The following is a 24,170-nucleotide window of genomic DNA, read 5'->3' as shown; positions in this document are numbered from 1 at the left end:
TCTAAGTAGCCCTTTTCCTTCTAGCTATATGCCCTTATAAAGTAGCGGCAATTGTGCACATCTCATTTTATCATCAAAAGGAGCATATGAATGAGGGGAGCTGAATTATTCCTACTTTTCTTCCCCCTATCTGTTGCCCATGTGGTTTCCTTCCAGCCCAGTTTTGGATTGAGGAAATAAGGAGTTTGAGGGGCAAAACTGGGGAAGGGTTCCACATCTTCATCTTCATGCTAAGGATCAGGTCTGGCCCTTAGATCTGATAGCTGCATCCTGAAAATAGCACAGGGAAGATGTGAAGAGAGTTGGCATTGAACTACTGAAGGTGGAGAGGCCCTCTCTGGCTTGAATTCTTCCTTTCTTCCTCTTATTCCTAGATGGGATTGATTGACCTGTAGGTCAGAAAAGAGGAAGGAAGGAAGGAAGGAAGGAAGGAAGGAAGGAAGGAAGGAAGGAAGAGAAGGAAGAGAAGGAAGAGAAGGAAGAGAAGGAAGAGAAGGAAGAGAGGGAAAGAAGGAAAGAAGGAAAGAAAGAAAGACGAAGTAGAGAGGTTAGGACATGAAAACGAAGAAGGAAAAGGGAAACAGGTTAGGTGCAAGGGAGAAGAATCTATGGATGGCAGGTGGTAGACAAGCCATGGAATGGTGGATAGGAATAGAAAATTATTGACTGTGTATTGACAAGTAGGCTTGTTTTAGGGAACTGGACACAGCGAACAACTTCCAGAATTCTAGGGATTTCTCTTTTCCATTTTTCAGTTTCTTCATTGAGGTATAACTCAGAAGGCAAAGGAATTTCTACTGTTTAAAGAGAAAGAAGAATTCTCTGCTTTATCCTTTCCCCAATCACATCGAAAACTGATAGCCCAAGAAAATCTTTCCCCGAACTCATCAAGCACTTAGCAGCTGATCCCAGTATATGGCCTGATTAGAGTATGCTCTGGTATGCAGGTGTAGTTGGAGGTACTACAAAGAGTTCAGTGAAGACCTACAAAACTGTGGTTTGTTCATTTGCTGTTTCTTCTGATTTTAACAGGGTGATTCTGGTGAAAAGGGAGATCCTGGCTTTCCAGTGAGTAACATCAGGCCTGTTGTTTGCTTCTTTTATAGTATGGTGATAAACATATCATTGGGGGATTAGTTTTGGGTATTTTAGAATTAATATTGAAATTAATGAAATATGGATAACATCAATATAATCTTTTTGTAAAGGGATCACCAGGCTTAAGTATCAAAGGAGAGAAAGGTGAACCTGGGAAACCAGGTCCAAGGGTACGTATGCATGCTGTTTATTCATCTATTTGCTTTTGTTTTTCACAGAGTATTATTAAATGTCCTGGGTAATCCCATTAAGATTTAAATATGTGTACTACCAGTAATTCCACTGATAGAGAAACAGACACAAATACAGAGACACAGATGCAGATGGAAACATGGACACAGATAAAGACCCAGACAAAGATACTTATAGAGACACAGATACAGAGATAGAGATGTACAGACAGAGCCCCAGACGCAGATACTCTGATAGAGATTAGAGGTGTGCATTCGGATATGCCGAACCGGAAAAAAACCCCAGCTATCTAGATTAAGCTGCATCCCTTGGATTACTGCCTGCCTGGATTTGATTCCTGCTGCTTGCCTGCTGTCTGGAGAAGAAGGCATCAAATGGTCTGAAATAATTAGTTTATTTTTAAATAATTTGGTTTGGGTCAGGGAGTCCAATCCTTTGGGCCCCCAAAGGGGCTATCCCCCATCTTCCATGGGAAACAATTGAAAACTCCATTTGATAGATGAGGCACCCCTTTGGGGCCCATAGAATTGGACTCCCTGACCCAAACTTTACCAGACTTGGGGTTCTTCTAAGGAGTCACCTGCAGCTATGTTGCAAATTTTGTGTCTCTACCTTGAAAAACAGCTTCCCTAGAACCCCAAAATTTTCCCCATAGACTTTAATGGAGCCTAAAATATTTGGATAGTTGAAAAAAAAAAGGCAAAAATCCCCATGTACTGGCATGAATATTTGGCTTTTTTTTTTTTTTTTTTGCTTTTTCAAAAATGTTCAGGTCTAAAATACCCGAATCTGAAAAATACTAGGGGAAAAATGTTGCAGACCCCTAATGGAGATACAGAGATACACATATAGAGACACAGACACAGATACACAGACACGGATAGAGATACAGATACACAGGTAGAGACATAGAGACACAGCTACATATGGAGATACAGATACACACAGGTAGAAACAGATAGAGATAGACACACAGGCACAGACAGAGAAACAGATACACACATAGAGAGAGTCAGAGACCTAGAGACACAAATAGAGATACAGACACACACAGAGAGACGCAGATTCTCTGATAGACGCACAGATTCACAGATAGACAGTCCCAGATAGTAACACAGGCATAGATAGATGCACGGACACAGATAGAGACCAAGGCTCAGATAGGCAGATAGGGATAGGCACAGTTAGAGACAGAGATAGAGACACAGGCTTGAATAGACCCACAGATAGAGACACACACAGAGAGACAGACATGGATTCTCAGATAGACACACATATTCACAGATGAAGACATAAACAGAGAGAGAGAGACAGGTAGATAGACTCAGACACAGAGAGAAACACAGATAGAGACACAGACACAGGTAGAAACTCAGACGCAGATACCAATAGAGATGTGTCTGTGCATGGAGATCTGTTGCCACAAATGGTTTTTCCCTTGTTGGTAGAGGCCCCTGTCATTTAACGTACAGCAAGTATTATTGAAAGAAGGTTCTTTCTTTTGACAGCCAAGCTGGTTGTAGACGTGCAAAGCTTGAGCATCTGTAGGGAAGACACTTGCGGATGGTACTGTGGCATTTCGGCGGCCTTTTGCCATCTGTCGGGGTGTGTGTGTGTGGATCTTGGCCTGGTGCTCAATTCTGTAATCTTAACATTTCATATCATAGTTGGGGTTTTTTGAGCAAATTAATGAAAATTCTCATGTTACAGGGAAGACCTGGGAAAGATGGAGAGGACGGAGGAAAGGGAAATACTGTATGTATTTTACTTTGTCTTCCATATTGTCTTCCTTTTACATGCTTCTTAAAGCAGGGATGTTGAACTTATTAGTTACAAGGGCTGGATATGACATAAATATAACTTTTATCGGGCCGGGCCGTGTGTACCATAAAATTTAATGCCAGATACCAGAGATTCAAACTTTATAGAAGACACAGGCAAAGCCAATTAATGATAGTATTTTTTTTACTTTATTTTTTAACTTAAAATACAAACAATGCTTAACACAATAACACTTTTACAGTATCCTCTTTTATTTAGCAGTCTTTGATCATTGACACCTTGGGACTAGGTAGGGGTGGTGGCTTCAGCTGGCAAGCCTGCAACGTGCTTACCAGCATAGATCGGGAGCAGGGGGTGGCTGCCTCGGCTGGCTCGCGGGCCAGATAAGAGCTCTCAAGGGGCTGGATTCGGCCCCCAGGCTTTATGTTTGACACCCCTGTCTTAAAGCCTTCTCTTGGGGGTTTGTTCCTCTTCCAAGTCACATTCCTTAGTTGTTTTTAGTTCCCCAGTGTGATTCAGACATGGATGCCAACTTTTTAAAACAGTTTCATACGCTCAATTCAAACTCTAGTCTGAAGCTGTTCAGATTAGGGTTGCCAAGTGCCCAGTTGCCAAGTGCCAACCCCCGCCAATCCACCCCGCTGCCCGTTGACCAGCTGAGGGTCGGCGGGCAAATGTGCACACACGCCTGTACACCGTGGCACATCGGTGAGTTTGAGTGGTGAAAGGCCCCTCGCGATGCTGCACTTCCGGGTGTAAACGCATTGCAAGGGGCCTTTTACCACTCAAACTGGCAAAACAGTTTGAGCAGTAAAAGGCCCCTTGCAATGCGTTTACACCCGGAAGTGCCACATCGCGAGGGGCCTTTCACCACTCAAATGCGATGCAGCCCTTCCGGGTGTAAACTGGAAGTGAGGAGCGCGTGCCGGCACGCGATCCCCGCAGCTCTGCTCCAAAAGCCTCCCGCCGGAGGAGAGGGGGGACCTGGCAACCCGAGTTCAGATACATTTCACATAGATATATTGTGGCCTGCCCACTGCTTGACCCCTGCCTGGTGCCCCGGGGGGGGGGGCTTGCAGTCCCAGGCAGGCCATGCTGAGTGGCTGGTGGACAAGGTTTGATTACCAATCCTGCAGGCTTTGGCTAATGCCAGGAACTCCTTCAGTTGCCCAGTAACTCCTATAAAATGGATAACCTTGACAGGTATGGGGAAAGTTAAGTTAGAACATTAACTTTTTTCCATTTTCCATTTTCCATTTTCGCACCGTGGGAAAATAACTTCTAGTTATTAACTGCTTATTATGAACCAGTTGCCATTTTTATATCAAGGAACTGGGCTTTGATTCAAGTTCAAGGCAAGGAGAGATTTTCTTTCTGGCTCAGTTTTGGTTCACAGAGCATGTCCCCCCCACCCCCAACTCAGCTTTTGTGTTGGGGTTCAGGTTTAGTCACATGCCTTGAATAAGATGTAGTCATACTTTGTGGAAGGAGATTTTGTGGAAGTACCATGAAAGTAATATTTATCTTAGTTCTGTTATAGGGAACAGTAATTGATAACGTACTTTTGTTGGTATTTTTTTCTGCTATCCCTCTAGGGACTAAGTGGCCCTCCAGGATTCCCAGGATTGCCTGGTACACATGGCTCTAAGGTAAGGGGATACATTCTGAAGACATGCCTTTACTTTCTCACTCAGACTCAGGGCGGATTACATAGTGTAAGTCAAATACAGTCAACAGCATGGACATCTAATAAAATAGCGCAATAGAGTTGGGATTGCAGAAATCTGAAAACATGCAGAAATCTGATACAGGCCTGAAACAACCTGGCACAAAGCATAACCATTTAAACACAATGATGCAGAAATACCTTTAAGTAGCATTTGTATTGTGTTTAACTTGCAGAGTGGAGCAATATCACCATTAAAGTTCGACTGTACACAGGGCAGGTTAAAAAATCTTGCTTTTGTTCTTTCTTTTGCAGATGAGCCCTGGAAGTAGGGTTGACAGCTCTGGGTTGGGAAAGACCTGGAGATTTTGGGGGTGGAGCCTGTGGAGGGCAGAGCTTGGGAGGGGGGGAGGGAGCTCAGCAGGACATGATGCCTTAGAGCCCACACTCCAAAGATGCCATTTTCTCCAGAGGAACTGATCCCTGTAGTCTGTAGATCAGTTGTAATAGCCAGAGAGCTCCAGGCCCCACCTCCAGATTGGCAACCCTACCTTGAATGTCCTGGGGAGCTGCTGATCTGACTCCAGTTTAGCAAAACTAGCCCAACAGAATTTTAGCCTTGACTTACATTTTGCTAATAAGGCGCTTAAGGGGCAGTACTTGACAATCTTTGAGTGCAATAAGGTTAATGCCAGAATTTGCACTCATGTTCTGAACTATACTGTGCTATTAAACATGGAAAAGGGGTGGGCGGGATGTGATTGGATGCCACAGCCCAACAGGGAGTACCTTGTGGAGGCTTCCAGGAGTGCAAGAAGATCGAGGGCGGAGGGGTGGGCAGGCTGGTATGCATTATTGCTATCTGGCTGTGTGTAGCTTTCCCCTTTGTTTCTTGGCTGCAGTGCATAATGGCTTAATGACTTGGGTTTCCTTACTCCCTACAATCTTCTATGGCTCTACAGGACCTCCTTTTTTTAGAAATGTTAAGTAGCTATTCTTAACATGTTTCGTCATACTATAACCTTGTACCAGTATCAGTTAATTTTCATTCGTTGGTGCATCTGTTCAAACCTCTGACCTCTGTCATCATCTAGTACGTGTAGCTGCTAATCTGTTGATTTATGATAAATTCCCACCTAACCTTTCTACCTCAAGTCTTCCTTTCCCCCTTTACATTGAGAATTTACACTTGAAAAGTTAATGAGGGAATTCACACCGAACCTTTCTGCCTCATCTCTCCCCCCACATACACTTCCCTGTAAGAAGAATTTTCAGCATGATTTTTCCATCACATATTTGAGTGACTCATGAAAGCTCATATTGAAATAAATGTCGTTACTTCTTAAGGTGCCACTGGACTTTTGATTTACTTTGGATTGTGTATGAACAGTTTCTTTTGATCTGTTTACAAATGTACATTGTTTCCTTTTTCAGGGAGATAAGGGTATAATTGGTCCTCCGGGCCCTCCAGGAATTGTGAGTATAAAACCTAGGTTTGCCAGGCCAGATTCATGTGAAGGTGGTGGTGGTGGTGGGGGATAACCCTGAAGTGACAATGAGTAGCTCTAGGACAGTGGTTCCCAACCTTTTATTGTCCAGGGGCCACTAGGACTTTTTTGTTCGGTGCAGGGACCCCAAGGTTTAAAATAAAAATTCTGAGAATTTGAAAATGAACTTTAATCATAACTGTCAGTTAAACATTAAACTTAGAATAATATTTGAATATATATTTTTATAATAGAGAACTTTTAATTGAAAATATTAATTTATTATGGGTTTATAACTTTGTTTCGCGGACCTTAATTTAGTTCTCGCGGACCCCCAGGTGGGAACCAGTGCTCTAGGAGTTGCCAGAAACTCTATGGTAAAACCCGTCGTCACTTCCGGGTTGTATCCGGAAGTGACGTACTAGCACAGAGGCTGGCAAGGTTTTTATTCTTATTTTTCTCCCGCTGCGGGCAACTGCCACAATCAGTGGTAAAACCTTATATGTAACCCTAGTCAGCCCTAGTAAAACCTTATATTTAAAGCTATATACATCTGAAGCATAGCCATGCTATGCTATTTCCTTGGTTATACATACTTTTATAAATGCCCTATCGACCGGGGTTTATCCAGTTGAGATGGTTTCTTTTTTTATGTGATCAGAATTTGAGAATTCTTTTCTTTGAATTTACTCCTGAACTCCATGAAGGGACCATTAAACAAAACAAAAAAACCAGTTGACACCACTTGAAACACTTGATTTGTTAATGCGTAACGCAGCAGTCAACGTTTTGCCACTAGAAAGCAATAACAGTTAAACGATGACCGCTCCATTTTATACAGGAGCTTGCAGGGTGTGCTTTTCAAGTTTGAGGCTAACAGTCAATGCTTCTGTGGCTTTGCATGTCTGCAAAAATATGATTTCCCCCACACGCAAGCAACTAATAAAAGTCAGCAGACTAAGAATATGTTGTCCTCAGATCATTTAACTGAAGATGTTTTCAAATTAATGGTTTAAAGACTGTGTCTGAAGGTTTCTCAGATCACCTAAACATAATGGATTTATTTGGATCAGGGAAGTTAAGGCAGACTTTTATCCTTACAGGCTGGACCTCTCTCTCTCCTCCATAATTTTTGGTTAGAAAAAAATGCAGACTCATCAGCTGAAGGAAAGAATTCTCAATTGCTCATTAAGTTGCTTTGGAGGGACAAGTCTTTCAGTGCAATCCTAAGGGAAGGGGGCAAAAGACCTTTGGAGACGGCATGACCCCTGCGCTGGCGTAAATGCCACTTGTGCTGTCCACATGGGCACTTATGCTGGCACCTGGCCACTTCTGTGGCGCCAGGGAGTGGCACAGTAGTGCGAGGCACGGGTGCCAGTGCCGCCTTGGTGGCAGTGCTCCTCCAGCACAAGGTCTCACGCCAGCGCCAAAGGGAGTGTTCTCAAGGACGAGGATGACTTAATTCTGGGAACAGCCAACAAGAATGGTGGCGTAGCTCCATGGAACTGCATAGAGCAGTTCCACGGGGTTTCAGGGTATTTTCCTGTGCGGCTTGCTCGCCACGACGCAGCAAACCTCTCAGGAGGCGGCCCAGCTGTGCTGTGGCTGCGCTGGCTGCTGCAAAACTACCCCCCCCCCGGATTGAATCATAGAATCATAGAGTTGGAAGGGACCACCAGGGTCATCTAGTCCAACCTCCGGCACAATTCAGGAAATTCACAACTATCTAACAACCCCAGTGACCCCCTACTCCATACCCAGAAGATGGCCAAGATGCCCTCCCTCTCATGAACTGCCTAAGGTCATAGAACCAGCATTGCTGACAGATGGCCATCTAGCCTCCGCTTAAAAACCTCTAGCGAAGGAGCACTTACCACCTCCAGAGGAAGCCTGTTCCACTGAGGAACCGCTCTAACTGTTAGAAAATTCTTCCAAATGTCTAGACGGAAACTCTTTTGATTTAATTTCAACCCGTTGGTTCTGGTCCGACCTTCTGGGGCAACAGAAAACAACTCAGCACCATCCTCTATATGACAGCCCTTCAAGTACTTGAAGATAGTTATCATATCCCCTCTCAGTCTTCTCCTCTTCAGGCTAAACATATCCAGCTCCTTCAACCTTTCCTCATAGGACTTGGTCTCCAGACCCCTCATCATCTTTGTTGCCCTCCTCTGGACACGTTCCAGTTTGTCTACATCTTTCTGAAATTGTGGTGCCCAAAACTGAACAGAATTGTGCTGTTTTTCCTCTCTCACGCTGCCCCAGTGAGGGCTGTTTTCATCTAGTCTCATTTACATATACGCAGACAACTGCGACTACTTTCAGATGCGCTCAAAACAGTCCCTTGTCAGCCTCAAACCACCAAAGCCCACAATCCCATGGGGTATTGCAATCGCAATCGGCTTATCCTTGGTTGAATTCTAAGGGAACGAAGCAAGGAAAGTCGACATAGAAGGAAGCCCATAGCCCTTATCAGTTGGAAGCCCGTAGCTCTTATCAGTTTCCTTCTGACCTGCCCTTTTCCCTTTTGTTCAGGTTATTGGTCCAGATGAAGTGGAGCTGTTTGGGGAAAAGGGAGAGCCAGGCCCTCCAGGCCCTCCAGGAACAAAAGGGGAGCAAGGTTACAAAGGTATCCATCCCTTTTGTTTAGTTTCCCGCAACTTGAAATTACAAATTAATGCCCTGCTTTAATGGGCCTTGCTAGCGAGCTTGTAAACAAGAGTTGATTTCTTGCTTTTTTTTCCAGTACCTGTGATTTGTCATGATATGAAAGGAAGTAGTTATTGAAAACGGCCGATTCAAAGATTGACTAATAACATTCCTGTGTTTGTGTCTTTTTTTTTAATTTTTTTTTTAATTTTTTTTATTATTTGTGTTTGTGTCTTGTAGGCTTTTCAGGGGTCCCAGGACCTCCTGGTGCTCCAGGTAAGAGAATGGTTTGTTTGAGGAAGAACCTTGTCTCTCTGCTCAAATTCTGAAATGTCTCAGATACCAACTTTTTTTTTTTAGTTTCAACACAACCATCACTTCTGCATCTCTAAACTATATTTCTTTCCCTATAAAATATGGCTAAGGTCAAATAACTGTGTAACTTTTATAACTCTGTAGTATACTGAGATAACAAATGAAATACTTCCTAGAATGTCCCCCGTGTTGCTTTCTTAGAATCATAGAGTTGGAAGGGGCCATACAGGCCATCTTCTTCCACTGCCAGGCAAATGTTTTCTGCTTCTGGCATCACTAAAATCTGCTCAGGGTTGTCAGTTTTAATGTTCACAATGCGGAAGTTACACTTGATTTCCCCAACAGTAACAGCTTAATTCACCGATAAGATTAGGCTTGCCTTTTGTCGGCCTGTGGTAGGTAAACCTCTGCCCTAGTCCTCTATCCTCAAGCAATTGAGGAGTGGAGCAAAAAATGGCTGGAAAATTCCCTTCATAGTGAAACTCTAGGAATTCCCTGTGTGTCTGTGGTATTTACCATAGAGATTATGGAAAATTACTAGAATGTTGGCCGGAAGTGATAACCCATCCTCCCCAAACCACCTTTCCCAGGCACCGCACTTATGATCTCCTGGCTTTTGCCGAGGCAGTACTAGCAACCAAATGGAGGGAAAATGGGACCCCATAAAATTAGACTCCCTGACCCAATCTTTACCTAACTTAGGGTTCTTGTAAGGAGAGTCACCAGCAGCTATGCTACAAATTTGGTGCCTTTACCTTAAAAAACAGTCCCTAGAGCCACCAGAAAGATTCCCCATAGACTATAATGGAGAAGTAGAGAGAGGAGGGATTTAAACTTTAAAGCAGTTTTCTGCTGGTTCTCATCCTTTCTTCTTCTCTCTGTGTTCTTGTTTTTAAGGACAACCAAGCCCTGGGGTCAGAGGGGCTCCTGGATTTCCTGGTGATAGAGGAGAAAAGGGGGACCCGGGCCCTCCTGGGCTTCCTCTGTTTGGACCGAAAGGAAGAGACGGGTTCCAAGGCCCTCCTGGCTTACCAGGGCCTCCTGGCCCCCCTGGCATCGTAGGCAAGTCGGTCCGATACTCACGATATACAAGTAATTGTGTATGCGCGGAAAGAGCTAAGGTCAAAATGTTAGAATACTCTGCCGTGGAAGATTGCAGGGTGACCTTGAGCCAGTCACACTCTCTTGGCCTAATCTACCTCACAGGGTTGTTGTAGGATAAAATGAAGAAGTGAGAATGGTATGAGCCTTTTTGGGTCGCCATTAGGGAGAAAAACGGGGTCTAAATGAATTGCCAATTCCTCCTTCCCTCTACAGATTTTCATTTTACCCAAACCCGCTGTCACCCCCCACTGTTCCTGAAGGTGCCTTGACCCCTGAGGAGCAGAATTGGGGTGGGGGGGTGCTCTGTGGGTTCAGCAGGAGTGATATCCTAAGATTGGGCTTTAGCATTTAGGAGCAGTTTTCTTCATTCTTATTTTCAATTTGCAGATGAAATTCTTGGATGTCAACCTGGCCCCTCTGGTGACCCTGGTCCTCAGGGCCCTCCTGGCCAGCACGGTTTCTCGGGAGAAAGGGGAGAGAAAGGTAACACTGTTGACCTTGGTTCTCAGTTTTCTATTTCGATGTCCTTGCCTGTCCTCAGAAAACATATAATGAGGCTACTTTCATTTATTTTTGAAGTGAGTTTCAGGCAAAAGAAGCCAAGGTTGTTTTTTTAAAAAAATTTCATAGCAGAGTAATATGTCCGTCCACGGGTAGGCTGGCCCCTTCACTGACCAGGATAGTTCCACTGCCAGCTAGGAGCAAGGCGGATTCAGTGGCCCCTGTGGTTTTGGCAGGGTCCAGGCAGCCTGGGACCTGGCCTACGGTAGCCGTTGCTGCAGCCTGGGTCCAAGCTGAGCCAGCACTGTGGAGGCCCAAAACCCCTGGAAGGGGCACGAACCCCTTGCCTTGAAACATGGTGGCTTGTTTGGACCAGGTCTAAACCATCAGGTTCAGCCTCCTCCTCGCCCCTGAAGGTGGTGCTGTTGGTACCGTGGAAGACATCACACAGGTTTCTCCAGTTACCCATAATCCCCTGGAAGTGGGAGTCCCATGATACCATTGAGTCCATAGTCAGCTGCCAACAAGTCAATCCTGCACGTAATCAGCAGGAGCAAGGAACATGGGTCACAGTTGGGTTTTATCACCTACCACCAACCCCACTGGCCAGCACACACAATATCCACCATCACTAGCCTCCTCTACACCCACCTCTTCTTCTGCTGAGCTGTTCCCAGTGCAGTAGCATCTGCTAGCTGATACAGCTTTTCTTAAGGGGCTTCTGGACTGTACCATGTGGATCCATCATTTTGGATTACTCCAGGAATACCCACATCATGCCTGCTTTGGTATAAGAGCATTGTTATGCCAAGATGGACTTCATCAGCTGACGTATCTTTGGGGTCTTAGTAGAAATTCTATCCTCAGACAGCACATGCAGGTTAAAGACAGGATTGCGTTCTTTGGGTTTTTAGTTCCAGGTTGATTAAGCCAAGCAACAAGGACTACTAGAACCTCTTGTCAGTAGCTCTTCAGGCCTCATTGCCGTTCTCAGGTGTGCGGTTGTTGCCGCCTCTCAGATTGATAGTGATTGTGGAACACACTGCTCTTCACAATTGTGTGCAAAGAACACCACTTACACACTAGAAGGCCTCCCCTTCTTGGGCTTGCACACACAAAGGGCATTCCACATAATCATCCGCTCTCCAGTGGACTTCCACAGTCTGGCAGATCAAGCGTTGAGTGAACACCCAAGGATGCTCTGCATTTCCAGGCATGTCTTGTATCTGCGCTGTGCACAGGTATTGCTCTTCTGGCTTTATGCGGTTGGCTGCTGAAAACTCCCCACTGAGGAATGGCTTGTAGGTACAAATGGTCAGGTGGTCATTGCCTCAAACCCCATAAAAGGTGCTCTTAAAGACTCCCTGTATGTATGACACCACGTCACACAGATCTGATTCTCCCATGTTGCTCAAAATCCAATACAGAGTTTATGCCTTTCTAACAATAGTTCCTATTCACCTTGATGCCAAATCTTCAAGTGAGAGTCGAACTATTCCTTTATGTGGCAATCGTAAGGGTTGTTTTTTTTAATAATCTTGAGCAGAATCCCCATAACCATCTCTGAACTTTGTCCTGCAGGTGAAAGAGGTGACAGTTGTATATCCTGTGATGTGCCAATCCTGCCTGGGCCACCAGGTCCCCAGGGACTCCCAGGGGAACCAGGTAAGACACAAAATAAGCACTCCACTAGGCTGCAAGGGGAAAATTCCAACAGGACTCGTTCCCACATTCCTATTTTGCAATGAATCAAATTGCTTCATATATAAAATAACACAGCTGGCCTCCGCTATACCACATGTGCCAAGGAAGTTAGTGAATTTCTCCACTAGCTTACATCAGGACAGTGACTTGTCAGTAGAAAGATCGCCAGAACGTCAAGTTTCTTCTGCGCTGAACTGCAAAAAACGAATTTCAGCTCTCAAGCTCATTGGTGTGCTTATTGCATTCCAGCGAATCTTTCACTCAGGGATCAGGCCTGTGCTTAAAACTGCCTCTGTCTCTCTTTTTAGATCATAAGACTGTGTTCAAATTGCAGGATGACTTGCTGACAGCCTCTTAAGATGCAGGTTCATGTTGACTGGGCGAGGGTCCAGGAAAATCTATACACTTTTCAAACTCCATACACTTTTTGTTGGTCTGCAGCATCAGTGCTGGGCCATGACAATGCGTAACTCCCTTTGCAATCCATTTCCAACCCAAGTGAAGAATGGGAGTCACAGCGAGTAAAGTTGTGCTGAGAATCCATTCCAAAGAACTGCCATCCCCTACAGATCTGTACTATGGTGCCCTGACGTGGATGGCCCAGGCTAACCTAATCTGGTCAGATCGTGGAAGCTAAGCAGGGTCAGCCCTGGTTCATCGTCGTGGCTTCTGTGCAGTCCCACACTGGGTGGGTGGCCTGCACACACTCTGTCTGTGCCTGCACACATGGCCACTCGATGAACAGTTCCAAGTACAACCTTGTTTTACTACTTGGATGGGGAGACCAAGCTTCCCAGCCTGCCGCTGAACGAGCCACTCTGAGTGTGAATCACAATAAACACTCTTATAAACCAGTGTAAAGAGTCAGGTTCTTTTACAATGCAGGTAGTGCATCAACTGTTAATTTATCCAATACAACTGAGAAGATAGGTATTCTCCCAAGGTGATTAAATCATGTATGTTTCCCTCTTAATTGAGGGGATGAAATATTGCCACCAAAAATACAATTATCAATATCTCGTAGTCAAGAAGGAGCCCCGTGGCGCAGAGTGGTCAGCTGAAGTACTGCAGTCCAAGCTCTGCTCACAACCTGAGTTCAATCCCAATGGAAGTCAGTTTCAGGTAGCCGGCTCAAGGTTGACTCGGCCTTCCATCCTTCTGAGGTTGGTCAAATGAGTACCCAGCTTGCTGGGGGTAAAGGTAAGATGACTGGGGAAGGCACTGGCAAACCAACCCCTAAACAAAGTCTGCCTAGTAAACGTCAGGCTGTGACGTCACCCCATGGGTCAGGAATGACCCGGTGCTTGCACAGGGGACTGCCTTTACCTTTTACATAGTCAAGAAGTAGTCATAAAGTCTGGAGAAGTAATCAAGTACTTAACATAATTTTTAGAGTGTATAACCTTTGGCCTTGGATGTTGATTCTTACTTGACCTTTCGGATACTTAATTCTGGCATCACCATACCCCAAACTGGGGCAGCTGCCAAAGCCCAGACCTTCCAGCAGGGCCCACTGCCCTCCTTGCCCATGTGGTGGCCCTGCCACCTGGCTGCACATGCTGCCCAGCCCACCGGGGAAAGGGCATACAGGTGACATATGTGGCTGGGAGCATGGGAGACGGGAGGGCTCACAGGGGAAGGACACACAGGTGGGCAGTGATGGAGGGCCACAGAGGCAGATGAACAGGTGTGTGGGGAGGGGTGCAGTTGGTGGCTGGCAGTAGAGAGGGGGTCCCTGAACGCTGTCTGTCCAAGGCCTCCCCCAAAACCGGCCCTGCCTGGAGTATCCTATCCCACCTCAGTGCTTTGACCTTGCAGGAGTGTAGTGTGGGCATTCTGTGTATTTTTAGCACTGGAGAGCCAGCGTGGTATAGTGGTTAAGAGCAGTGGTTTGGAGCAGTGGACTCTGATCTGGAGAACCGGGTTTGATTCCCCACTCCTCCACATGAGTGGCGGAGGCTAATCTGGTGGACTGGATTTGTTTCCCCACTCTAACACATGAAGCCAGCTGGGCAACCTTGGGCTAGTCACTCTCTCTCAGCCCCACCTACCTCACAGGGTGTCTGTTGTGGGGAGGGGGAGGGAAGGTGATTGTAAGACGGTTCGATACTTCCTTAAGTGGTAGAGGAAGTCAGCATATAAAAACCAACTCTTCTTCTTCTTCTTCTGGTTAGCATGAGTATGTTTCTAAAAGAGGAGACCGAGGTTAGGCTGCTAGACCCTTTGGCCTGTTTTTGCCCTGCAGTTTCCTTTGCTTGCTCCTGCAAATAGTTTGCACTTCTACCGTGAACTGAGTCTCAAGGGCAGATGCTAAAGGGAGTCTTTATTACCAGCAGTTCACACTTGCCAGTTGAATGAACTTCTTCCCCCTCTTCTTTGAAAGGCTTTCCAGGCCCCTCAGGTGGTAAAGGGGACAGGGGCTCTCCTGGGTACGATGGCCTTCCTGGAGTGCAAGTAAGTAAATGGCCCCACATGCCTCACCAGCTGAGTTTAACTTCTTTATCACCTCAAATGCCTTGATGCCAATGCCATTATTTCTGACATTCTGTCTCAGCAAATTATCCGAATCCACAGGCTTTCTTTCTTTCTTTCTTTCTTTCTTTCTTTCTTTCTTTCTTTCTTTCTTTCTTTCTTTCTTTCTTTCTTTCTTTCATTCATTCATTCATTCATTCATTCATTCATTCATTTTATGCTGCCTTTACACCCGGTCATGGTCCACAAGGCAGCGAATATAAAAACATTTAAACAATTTAAAATACAGTAAAAAATACAGAATTCAATTAAAAAACATGTAAATACACGGCACTAGAAGGAGGGTCAATGCCATTATTGGGGGTATGCCAGACGAAACAAAAAGGTCTTCACCCACTGGTGAAAGACACCGATAGAGGGAGACAGATGAATTGCCCTGGGGAAGGGAGTTCCAAAGCTTTGTTGCCACCACGGAGAAGGCCCTTTCTCAGGTCGCCACCCTTCTAGCCTCAGATGGCAGAGGCATCCAAAGCAGAGCCTCTGAGGATGACCAGAGTGAGCAGATAGGTTCGTATGGGAGGAGGCAGCCTTTAAGGTATGTTGGTCCCAGGCCATACAGGGCTTTAAGGTCAATACAGCATCTTGAGTTGAGCCTGGAAACAAATTGGAAGCCAGTGTAGGTGGAAGCATATTGTAGCCACAGGGCTCTGTCATAGTGAATGGAGAGGTCATATTTTGCTGTTTGGAGATGGAAGGGACAACACTCTTGGGTGCAGGCTTTGTCCAGGTAGATGCCCACGCTCAGCTAGAAATGTGCCCCACTTCCAGGGAGCCAGCATGGTGTAGTGGTTAAGAGCAGTGGTTTGGAGCAGTGGACTCTGATCTGGAGAACCCGATTCGATTCCCCACTCCTCCACATGAGTGGCGGAGGCTAGTCTGGTGAACTGGGTTGGTTTCCCTACTCCTACACATGAAGCCAGCTGGGTGACCATGGGCTAGTCACACACTCTCAGCCCCACCTACCTCACAGGGTATCTGTTGTGGGGAGGGGAAGGGAACGTGATTGTAAGCTGGTTTAAGTCTCCCTTGAGTAGAGAAAGTCGACATATAAAAACCAACTCTTCTTCTTCTTCTTCGGAGAAAATGGTGTGTGGGGGGGAGGGTTGCTCTGTGCCCTCATCACTTGGTAGCTGAGCTGAGGGGAAGGGCTTTTTTGCAACAGGACCGTGGGTCATTTTATCAGTCTAGCATGAGGGCATTGCACTTTCAAGCTTTATTCCACCAGTGACCACCAGGAGAGACTGACTGTGGTGGAAATGACACAGAACTTTTGCAAAAGGCCGTGTTTTGTCACAGAGACACTATTTCAGCAGTGCCGTTGCCTGCAGGAAGCCGGACGGCTTGGATGTCTCCCCTACTTGGGATAAAACATGGGAAGGCACAAGAGGGAGGAGGGAGTATTCATATGTGGCCAAAGAAATGAAACAACGTGCCACGGGTTTATATGCAATGTGTTCAGAATCATTGGGAAAATTGGAGGCACATTCATCTGGGATGTGTGTCATCTTGGCTGCTTTGGAATATCCATTGCAAAAGTTGAATCTGTTTTGGCACTCGACTCTTACAGCTGGATCCAAAAGATGGGACACAAAAGTAGGTTTCTAAGACACTGCTCAGTTCAGTGGGATTTACTCCCTGGTCAGCGTGTTTAGGATCGCAGCTTTAGTGATATTACTTAGTTATACGTTTATGCTTCATTTAATGACTCTGTAACTGAATGTAATTTCAGGGTCCTGCTGGTGCACCTGGATTAACTGGAAACCCAGGAGCTAAAGGAGAACCCGGAGACGTTTTCTTTGACTCTGATTTAAAGGGTGACAAAGGAAGCCCTGGTTTCCCTGGGCCTCCAGGCATTTCTGGCCGAGATGGAAGGCCCGGGCGGGACGGCGTTCCAGGTTCTCCGGGCCCTAAAGGTGCCTCGGTATGTCACGTCTGTTGATGTTTCGTCCACCATTCTTTATAGTTCATTAACTGTATACAACTATTATGTCCAATGAAGCAAATGCATTCACCCTCTTCTTTATTCACCCCAATCATTATGCATGCCATATTGCATTGTTCTATCTTATAATTCTCAATCAATGGGGCGCGTTTGCAAGAAAATCCTATGACAGATATTTGCATGTGAGACGGATTTCTACTCACGTCTGCTCGAATTATTTTTGCTGAACTATGCAGTGAAGGAGTTTTCCTTCTGGTCTGCCTGCCCAGAATATAGCTGGCTCTTAGGCAGTGGGCAACAGGCCACAAGTTAGATGTAACACCTGGATTGGCCCTTAGTTTATCCCTCCAATGAACATTCACTGCATTACTGCTCTAAAAATATAAAACACAGGCAAGAGCTCTGTAGACACCATACAGGTTTGAGTATCCCTTATCCGGACATCCAATATCCAGACTGATCCAAAAACTGGACGTTTCAAGGCAACATGCCGGCAGATCCGTGGATCTGAATTACATCCATGCCACCTGACCTCTCCGAAGTCTGATGAGATAGTTACACCTTTGCTTTCTGATGGTTCAGTGTACACAAAATTATTTAAAATATTGTTTAAAATTACATGCAGGCTATGTGTATAAAGTGTATATAAAACAGATATAAAACATAAAAGAATTTGGGTCCCATCCCTAAGATAGATCTCATTACTTATGCAAACATTTCAAAATATTCCAAAATATGGAAAGATCCGAAATACATATGAACACATGAAGCTGCCTTCTGCTGAATCAGACCCTTGGTCCATCAAAGTCCGTATTGCCTACTCAGACCGGCAGCGGCTCTCCAGGGTCTCAGGCAGAGAAAGGTCTTTCACATCACCTACTTGCCTAGTCCCTTTAACTGGAGATGCCGGGGATTGAACCTGGGACCTCCTTTCTGCATGCCAATACTTCTGGTCCCAAGCAGTCCAGATAAGGGATGCTCAGCCTGCAGATGTGTGTGCCGGCGGTGAGCAAGATTGCACCCATGAGCTGCGCTCCTGCCTGTGCGCATTGAACCCCACATTGGCACAGAGCCAGAGTTTGTGTATGGACTGGCTGCACCCATGTGTGCAGCTGCTTCCCCTGGGTTCCTGGTTGTGCAGACAGCTGCGGTGCCTGCCCAGATTGCACGGACACGGGGGTCAGAGGTAGCTGGTGTTATCCTGCCCTCTATACTATTCAGCAAAAGAAGGGAGGGCAAAAAAAAATGGAAATAATTACTGTAAGTCGTGGGGTCAAGCACGAAAGGAGTGAAATTAGAAGGAAGAAAAATATTTCCTTACAAGACAATGGGAGCCTTTTATTTTTGTTTACTCTGCACTGAAGCATTGATGCAGAAAGACAACTTTAAAAAAATGGCTGTTTTTGCCCCCCCAGGGAAAGTTATTTTTCTATTATTATTATGCACTGGCAGGCTAATATAGAAAGGCAAAATAAACAGGACATACACTGGAAGAAGATGTGTTCCTTCCAGGAAAGTGGTTTTTTTAATTTTGGGACGCAGCTTTGTATTTTTAAGTTGTTTGCACTGGCACAGAAAGGCATTCGGCTGAGGCTCGCAGGAGCCCTGCCGTCACGTTCAACTTTCACCCAATTTGTGAAAACTGGGTTTTTACTGCAGAACGACTCCGTCACCGCCAGAGGCCACAGTTTCACAGTTCCGTGGAAAATTGGTCTTGTGGAGTTCCCTTTTCTTGTATGTCTCGCTGTTGTTCTTTCCCCCCGCAGAATAAGGGCCAGGCATCTTTCACCCTTTCCCGGGGAGAAAGTGTACGCCCGGTCTTTTCTTGCCGTTTCCCTCTGCCCCCTGCTTTTTGTGACTCGTCGCAACTTGGTTCCCGGCATGACGGTGTGTGCAAACATTTCAGATATGTCTGTGTGCAGAAACGGGCGCCGTTCTTCTTTTCTTGTGTTCTGCTGAGGGGAGACCCAAAAGTGGGAACATCAAGAGATTTTAAATTACTGGGCTTGCCAACCTCCAGGTAGTTAACTCTAAATAAATACTCAGGCATTAACCACATGCCTAAACTTATCTCAGTCAAGGGATTTAGATAAGTTTAGGCTTGCGGTTAATGCCTGAGTATATTGATTGATATAAGGAGTAAATAAGTTATGTGGAAAAGAGGAAGACCCAAGAAGAGATGGACTGACTCAATAAAGGAAGCCACGGCCTTCAATTTGCAGGATCTGAGCAGGGCTGTCAAAGATAGGACATTTTGGAGGTCTTTCATTCATAGGGTCGCCATGAGTCGGAAGCGACTTGACGGCACCTAACAACAACAACAAGTTATGTGGTACTAATAATTTGTTGAGAATTTATATTGGTTGAACTTTGCATTGGTTATAGTATACTGAGCCTACTTGCTGATCTTTATTTAGAGTTAACCCCATTCGCAGCATAGGTTATTGTTTTGTATTAGCCTCCAGGTGGTGGCTGGAGATCTCCTGCTATTACAACTGATCTCCAGCCGACAGAGATCAGTTCACCTGGAGAAAAGGACTGCTTTGGCAATTGGACTCTATGGCATTGAAGTCCCTCCCCAAACCCCGCCCCCCTCAGGCTCCACCCCAAAAACCTCCTGCCAGTAGCGAAGAGGGGCCTGGCAACCCTTTTAATTTCCCAATTGCAGAAACAGAATTTACACGCATCCAGGAAGTCCTGCCTAAATGTTACCCAAACTAGAGTCGATGGTACCTGAATCCTTCTCTGTAACGTATTTAGCATATGGCTCAGTCCCACCCTGCAGATGGGCATCGACATCTGCGGTCAGAGTTAGACTAATGGAAGAATATTAAATGATCTGTATAGTATGGAGGCCACAGGAATTTTTGATGTAGAAGAAAGAGTGGGTTTTTTTTTTCCTATAGCAAAAACCAACCTAAAGAATACTCTGTGCTGTACTAATGTCTAGACCAAACTGGCAGAATTCTGGCGATGGAGAAGCAGTAAAATGTTACGGCTCTGAGGAATTTATGAATGTAGATTATTTTTCCACTGGATGAGAATTGAAAAAGCCAGGAACTCCTTGCGGGTGTGGCGAAACGACTCTAAGTAAGGCTGTCGAGTCGTCTTCTGTCTCCAATACACACTTCTTGTGGAAAACATTCCTGCAATAAAGATCAGATCAGATCAGAGCGCTACAGGAACTCTTAACCCCTACTTTTGAATATTGAACTCACCTGGGGCTCCCTAACAAAGTCGCTCTTTGCGAAGCCTCTTTCTTCCACATCGCTACGAACCATTTTTTTCACCTCGCTGGAAAAACGAAGGAGTTATAATTCGTTTAGAAACGTTGTAATAGCATGTCTTGTGTATGTTAGTGTGAATATATGTGTATATGTACCTTATGGTTATATTACAGTGACATTTGTAGTACGTTTATTGAATCAGTTTTTTGCACTGCTTATTCTGTATGCTGATTCCCCCCCCCCCCTTACAATCAGGGAACACTTGGCTTAAAAGGCGACCGTGGCGCTCCAGGAATAAGTGGGTTTCCGGGACCCCGTGGAGAAAGGGGCTTCCCTGGTAGTCCCGGAGTGGGGCTTCCAGGACCACCTGGCGGTAAAGGGGAAAAAGGTCTTTCTGGGATCCCTGGCACATCTGGACTTCCAGGTAAAACCATTAACACTATTTGTATCATTTAAAAAAAGTTTACTCTTTTTTAAACATTTTAAAAAATGTTTACTCTATACCCCAACAGCCATTTTTGTAACTGAAAACAAGCACACCCGTGGAATTTCCTCTCGGGGTGGCCATAGGACTAGTGTACAATTGGCAGTACGATGTACATGCTAGGCCCAGCCTGGCAACGAGCAGTAGACCCGAAGTGCCTGGTTATCTTATAGCATTCAATGAAGATAACAAGGAGGAGGTTAAGAGTAACAGATCTTTTATTTAGCCAAACAAATAGAGCTGGTTGGGCTGCCCACAAGTCAAAACGCAGGGTAAACCACGAGAGAACAAAGCAAGGGATTGATCCTTTATACCTTAGGATCGGGGGAAGGCACTTGCCTTACAAGGAAGTATTTCGTATTACAAAGGAACCAATACACATTAGGTCTTTACTAATCATTAATTAGCATAGCCTATTAGCGTAGCCTGAAGGCGTAACACAGGAAAGTGTCTGATCTCTAACCAGGAATCGAAACTTAAATTCCTAAGGATAGATAACGGATCCTGCAGGTGCTCTAAATCAAGCATGTTCCTCTCATTAGCGTGAGAGGCCGTACCAGGCAAGCAAGTGTAAGCTGTTGGCATCTTACAGATGTGGATGCCAACGTTCCCAAACAACTACATGTGTATATATGTGTGCATATAGTATAGTTTTATACTAGCCCGTATATATTTGGGCACTACAGACCAAGGGAATGATCGCAGGACAGCCGTAGGCAATGGTGTGATGTCACTTCTGGGGAAACCCCAGACGTGATGTCAAGCCTCTCTAGGAGTCACCAGAAACTCTATGGTAAATTCATATTTGTCGATTCCGAGAGAGGCATGACATCACTTCTGGGTTTTCCCTGGGGTGGATGTCACGCCATTGGTCTGGCAGCAATTTTTAAAAATTTTTTTGCGGGGGATATCCCACTCTGGCAGAGGACTGCCAACCCTATGTCATGTGATTTTCATGAGACTCAGATAGATAGCATAAGATGCGAAGAGGCCTTTAGCTGAAGACGTTCATTTGATAATACGATTGTCAAAATATTGTAGCATCAGAAACAAGGAAGCGAGCGGTGTGGAAAGCCTAAGCCTCGTTTCCCTCCCCATCTGATCTGTAATTCACAGTGGGTAGCTGTGTTAGTCTGTCTGCAGTAGTAGAAAAGGGCAAGAGTCCAGTAGCACCTTAAAGACTAACAAAAATATTTTCTAATAGGGTATGAGCTTTCGTGAGCCACAGCTCACTTCTTCAGATGAAGAAGTGAGCTGTGGCTCACGAAAGCTCATACCCTACCAGAAAATATTTTTGTTAGTCTTTAAGGTGCTACTGGACTCTTGCCCTTTTCTACATCTGATCTGTGTCAGTATCTAGAAAGGAGCTCGTAATCAAATGTGTGTTTCATATTTAAGATTAAGAGTCCCTGAATGGGTCCGGGCAGGACCATTCTGGGACGCCTCAACCTTGTGCTGCTGCTGGGGAGCCAGGGGCCATCCCAAAGAAGGCCTTGTTTGTGCCAGGGAATGGTAACTGGGCACAATATCCAGGGTTGCTTCAGGGCTGCTTAAGCTCAAGAAGACCGCCGAGGGGAAGCCTTAAGCACCCTCTTCCTTTGTGCCACGGTCCCAATCCAAATCAGGCCCCCAACGTGCTTGGGAACTGAGTTCCCAGTACAGAATTCACAGTACGTGTCAGATGGAAAGCCCTCCTGACAGACCCAGATGTAGCCCAAGGAGTTTGAAATGTGCAGTTTGTGAAGTTTGAAATGTGATTTTGGGTCTTTGTTCTAAAACCAATCATTTACAGTTTTCTAATGAATGTTGATGTTGGATTTAATGATACGCGACTAATATTTAGCGTGAATGAAGGTCAGCAATTAACAAAACAGCAAAAACTTAACTGGATCAAGAAGCCCTAGCTATAACCAGGTATGTCCCGGTAGATCTGTGACCAAGCTGTACTGAGTTTTCTTTTTATCCTCAGAACAAGGGGGGTGGGCTTCTGATTGCACTGGAGGAGCCGTGGGAGGGAAGGGGGATTTAACTCTTTCTTCCCAGGGCATTTCCACTATCTCAACTGTACAGTCCCAAGAGATGCTATTAGCTACCCAGAAGCAAAATGGGAAGCAACGGCCACGAGGGTCCGGGGTCCCGCACTTCCCACCCCGGGGCCTTACTCTTCTCTTCTGCTCCTAAAAGGACCCGTAGCAATAAAGCATTATAGGTAGGGTTGCCAAGTGCCAGGTGGTGGCGGGCAAACCCCCGCCAATCCACCTGGCCCCCCGCTGACCAGCTGAGGGTCGGTGGGCAATCTGTGCAGGCAGGGACAGGTCACTTTCGGGTCACATCTGGAAGTGCTGCATTGCAAAGGGCCGTTTTCCACTGAAACTCCCAATTCGAGTGGTAAAGGCCTGTTGCGATGTGGCATCTCCGGGTGTAAAACGCATCACAAGGGGCCATTTGAGTGGAAAACGGCCCTTTGCAATGCAGCACGTCCAGGTGTAAACCGGAAGTGCTTCAGCACTTCCAGGAGTGTGCGACACCCTCCCCCCACTCCAAAAACCTCCCGCCGAAGAAAAGAGGGACCCGATAAGCCTAATTATAGGGTCCGTGGCTCAGTGTAGAGCATCTGCTTGACATGCAGAAGGTCCCAGGTTCAATCCCCAGCATCTCCAGTTAATGGGACCAGGCAGGTAGGTGATGTGAAAGACCTCTTCCTGAGACCCTGGAGAGCCGCTGCCAGTCTGAGTAGACAATACTGACTTTGATGGACCCAGTAGAAGGCAGCTTCCTGTGTTCAAATTTGTTTTTGTTTTTTTAAAAAAAGACAGTACAGCATCTTGCAAAGTTAACTGCAACGGAGTATGGCAGGGGGTAAAATCAGGGAAAGTGTATGGAGGGAAAAATGAAACCCCCCCACACACACACACACACACACATACACAGTATGTCTTCCCCGATTGCAAAAGCGGCCTCTTTATGAAGGTGCTTTAAAGTCTGAGAAACGGGCCTCTGAGATTCTGATCCTTCATCGTGTCTAGTTAGAGGCCCACTCCTGTGTCATGCAGAAGATGGAGGAGAGGAAAGCATCGGAGGAGGATAAGGGTTTGCTCTGAAAAGCCAGTGGGTGACAATATAAGTCTGTTCGGTTGCTGCATCTTTATCTTGCGTTTCCAGGGCCTAAAGGTGAAGCTGGGCAGGCTGTTTTCTTGCACGGTCCTCCAGGGCCAGGCGGAGTCCCCGGGTCTCCTGGACAACCAGGCATCCAAGGTACCTCGCCTCATTTCCGTGCAAGGAGGGTTCAGGACGGCTCCTCATTTCTCCGACCCCACCCACAAGTCTCTGCTTGCATGAAAACTAAACATGCTGCTCTCTTGCACAAAAACTAAACATGAGCCAGCGTGGTGTGGTGGTTAAGAGCGGAGGTTTGGAGTGGTGGACTCTGATCTGGAGAACTGGGTTTGATTCCCCACTCCTCCATATGAGCGGCGGAGGCTAATCT

At 45.8% G+C, this 24,170-nt stretch overlaps 1 protein-coding gene across 1 annotated transcript in view; it reads left to right on the top strand.

Moving 5' to 3' along the window:
* The window catches only part of COL4A1 (collagen type IV alpha 1 chain), a gene marked incomplete at its 5' end in the record, with an annotated part of 385,843 nt that overhangs the window by 327,846 nt on the left and 33,827 nt on the right, over positions 1-24,170 (top strand). The window contains 14 exons of the mRNA XM_056856619.1: positions 1,033-1,068; positions 1,209-1,268; positions 3,001-3,045; positions 4,668-4,721; positions 6,173-6,214; positions 8,761-8,854; positions 9,115-9,150; positions 10,087-10,251; positions 10,681-10,776; positions 12,376-12,459; positions 14,882-14,952; positions 16,760-16,951; positions 20,455-20,623; positions 23,846-23,938. Of these exons, the coding sequence (XP_056712597.1) occupies positions 1,033-1,068; positions 1,209-1,268; positions 3,001-3,045; positions 4,668-4,721; positions 6,173-6,214; positions 8,761-8,854; positions 9,115-9,150; positions 10,087-10,251; positions 10,681-10,776; positions 12,376-12,459; positions 14,882-14,952; positions 16,760-16,951; positions 20,455-20,623; positions 23,846-23,938 (1,237 nt within the window). The remainder of the gene's footprint in view (positions 1-1,032; positions 1,069-1,208; positions 1,269-3,000; positions 3,046-4,667; positions 4,722-6,172; positions 6,215-8,760; positions 8,855-9,114; positions 9,151-10,086; positions 10,252-10,680; positions 10,777-12,375; positions 12,460-14,881; positions 14,953-16,759; positions 16,952-20,454; positions 20,624-23,845; positions 23,939-24,170) is intronic.

The sequence above is a fragment of the Euleptes europaea genome, chromosome 10 (assembly GCF_029931775.1).
Source record: "Euleptes europaea isolate rEulEur1 chromosome 10, rEulEur1.hap1, whole genome shotgun sequence".
Taxonomy (NCBI): Eukaryota; Metazoa; Chordata; class Lepidosauria; order Squamata; family Sphaerodactylidae; genus Euleptes; species Euleptes europaea.
The sequence above is the reverse complement of the archived record's forward strand: the minus strand, read 5'-3'. Positions and strand labels throughout refer to the sequence as shown.